The 3,083-nt window shown below is 35.6% G+C and overlaps 1 protein-coding gene across 4 annotated transcripts in view; it reads right to left on the bottom strand.

Moving 5' to 3' along the window:
- The window catches only part of LOC106478479 (insulin gene enhancer protein ISL-1-like), a 57,890-nt gene extending 55,473 nt beyond the window's left edge, over positions 1-2,417 (bottom strand). For all 4 annotated transcript variants that reach the window (XM_013939025.2, XM_022382082.1, XM_022382081.1 and 1 more), the window contains exon 1: positions 2,046-2,417. In XM_013939025.2, the coding sequence (XP_013794479.1) occupies positions 2,046-2,124 (79 nt within the window). In that variant the 5' untranslated portion in view covers positions 2,125-2,417. The remainder of the gene's footprint in view (positions 1-2,045) is intronic.
- Between the last annotated feature and the right edge of the window lie 666 nt (positions 2,418-3,083).

The following is a 3,083-nucleotide window of genomic DNA, read 5'->3' on the forward strand; positions in this document are numbered from 1 at the left end:
AACATCTTTAAAGAATGAATTAAAGGAAAAGCGGTAACAAGGCTTAACATATTATTCTACATTCTTATTAGTTGAAAGTACAATAATAGGTATTTTCTTTAAAATTAATAGATGAGGGTAATATAAGATGAGCCTTTATTTGAATTTATTTATATAAGAAGTTAAAAAATTACTCTTTACAATTTGAATTTCCGGAGGAAATAAGTAATAGGTTATTGCAAGACTTTTTACTTGTTGAGCAAAATATGGAGTTTTTTTTTACGTTTTTCTGTACGAGTGCTCCGTCAATTTTAGATTAAGCTGAAGCTAATTTACATAGAAAGAGCACGTGCATACGAGAGCAGCGGCATGTAGTAAGTAGAATATTATATGGGCAAAGAAGAATTTAGAATATCCAATGGAGTAGGTTTTATTTTTATTTTATTACTATGTCTATATCTAAACATGCAAAAAAAACCCAAAGCACCCCAAACCTACCCAAAATATTAAGCGTAACTAAATCTGTAGAACCAATTAAAATGATTTATTTTAAAACCTAATATAACCATAACTAAATCTGTAGAACCAATTAAAATGATTTATTTTAAAACCTAATATAACCATAACTAAATCTGTAGAACCAATTAAAATGATTTATTTTAAAACCTAATATAACCATAACTAAATCTGTAGAACCAATTAAAATGATTTATTTTAAAACCTAATATAACCATAACTAACCTGACACAACCTTCTTCACAAAATTTTTTGCTGTTCAACTTGTTTGTTTTAAAGTTTTCATGCAAACCTACACCAGGGCTGTATGTATGTATGTATGTATGTATGTGTACAACCGTCCCTAATTTTGAGGTGATAGATGTTCGACTTGTTTGTTTTAAAGTTTTCATGCAAACCTACAACAGGGCTGTGTGTATGTGTACAACCGACCCTAATTTTGAGGTGATAGACTATAGATGGAAAGCAGTTTTTCAAAGGAGGAAGAGGTCATACTTGCACCTGACTCCTCCTAGGTCACCTACCACCTTGACACAGAACACGAACAGATAGCCAACAGCAGTTATCGGAAATTTTCGGGCTACTCTTGCCTGAACGAATTGCTGGATTTCGGAGACATTTTTATAGAGCACCCACGGTCCTAAAGTGGGGGAGCGCATTTTATGGCAACGGGACACGCGAAATCTTAACCCTCGGATTTATAGTGCAGGTAGGATACACCATAGTCCACACCTGGCCCTAGTTGTTCGATTGCTAAAGAGTTTTGTCATTCAAAGTATTTGACAAAGAATGGGTTTTAAAACTCATCAACACCAGGTCAGTGCTTCAGCGACAAATCTGAAGAATTTTAACGTTAAACAACGAGTTTCGATACCCGTGGTGGTCACAGCACAAGTAGCCAATTATGTAGCTTTGTGCTTAATAATAAACAAACAAACGAACGAACATACAATAAAAAAAGGGAAAAAACGTTTAACTACCAAAATCATTAGAGATCGATACAAATTTGAATATTGTGGTAAAGAATAACACAAGATATATCGCATCCATTATAAATACCCCTTATGAGCGATAGCCGCACATGTCAGACGATTTCCGAGTCTGAAAAACCGATTTGTTTCCTACAGAGCCTCTCTCTATGTTCAGCAATGCTAACCACATGGTAGGTGTTTCTGGACTTTCTATTCTATTAAGTATGAAAAAAATAAAATATTACAATTTTACAATCGAAACTATATTGTACATTTGAAACCGACGAAACGAAACCAGCACCCACTGGAATAATTACCGTATGCCAGGTGTTCTGCACGTTTTTTTTTTATTATTTAAAATTAGGCCTACCCACTTGTCTTATTATTAGATTACCTGAAATCGTATCCTTTACAAGAAATCTTGTATGAAATTGATTCTAGTTAATATATCCGGGATTTATCATCACAACATCGCTTATGTATGTTTCTTCAAGGTATAATATATATATATATATATATATTTAATTTAAGTTAGGTATTTACACAAATTATAAGTGTAATAGTAAAAGATAAACTTACTGAGCGCCTGTGCTTCGCCCATGCCGGCGGCCTCGCCTGCCTTAGAAGGCGAAATCTTTGCGGTTGGAATTTTGGTCATATTTTACAAAACTCGAAGGATTATTAAGTTCCACGATTTTAACTACCAGTTTTGTTTTGTTGCTCTTCGGGGCCACTAATTCAAAGCGTACGATAACCTATTGTTCAGTATGGTAAGTTGAGTAGTATCTAATGTCGACCCATTCGAAAACTACGAGGCCTTGCGGGATAGTATAGTAGGAGCGGTATGGCACAGTTCGACATTCAGTCTGCTTGGGTTTAGCCACGTCCCAGACACTGCTACTAAACCCCAGCATGTACACACATCATATGGGGTAACCAACACACGTTCTCGTTGGAGTACGGCGTCAGAACGGCGCGAGTTCACAACGGCCACTGCTGCCTGCTCCCGCTATAAGTTTCTCTCAATCTTTAACATGTTTAGTACCGCCTTGCAAGTGCTCATTGGTCCAAGGATCGTCACTCATATAGTCACGTGATTATAAATATTTCAACAGACCGGAGCTTGCTGTATTATGAGTTATATATACATATGTCCGAGATATTTAACACCATCGCGTATTAGCTCTGCATGGTATTAAAAAAAAACATGTAGATTTAGTGGTGTTAATTTATTTCATCTCTTGAATGTTTCTGTAACTTCTCTTTCGAAACTAAGTTATTATAAATTCAACAGATGCTTCACGCGCTCAGAACAATGAATTGTTCACGTTTGTGAATAAATATTTGACTTTTAACTCGTTCTCAGTTCTTATGCTCGGGACACGTGAGGGTTGACCAGATTTATTGTTGTATTCAGAACTGTTCAGTATTTCTTTTACAAAACCTGAGTTTGTAAGTTGAAAACTTCACCTTTTTCAGAGCATTTTTGCCACACTTCTGTTAACTACGACTTCTTCACAACCAGAGTGGTTAGTGTAATTACCCCACCCCTTAACTACAAGTGACGTATTGATTTAGTTTCTTGTTTTCGCGCTATATCCAAGAAAGTACAAACCC

Source organism: Limulus polyphemus, unplaced genomic scaffold, assembly GCF_000517525.1.
Source record: "Limulus polyphemus unplaced genomic scaffold, Limulus_polyphemus-2.1.2 Scaffold215, whole genome shotgun sequence".
In the NCBI taxonomy this organism is placed as follows: Eukaryota; Metazoa; Arthropoda; class Merostomata; order Xiphosura; family Limulidae; genus Limulus; species Limulus polyphemus.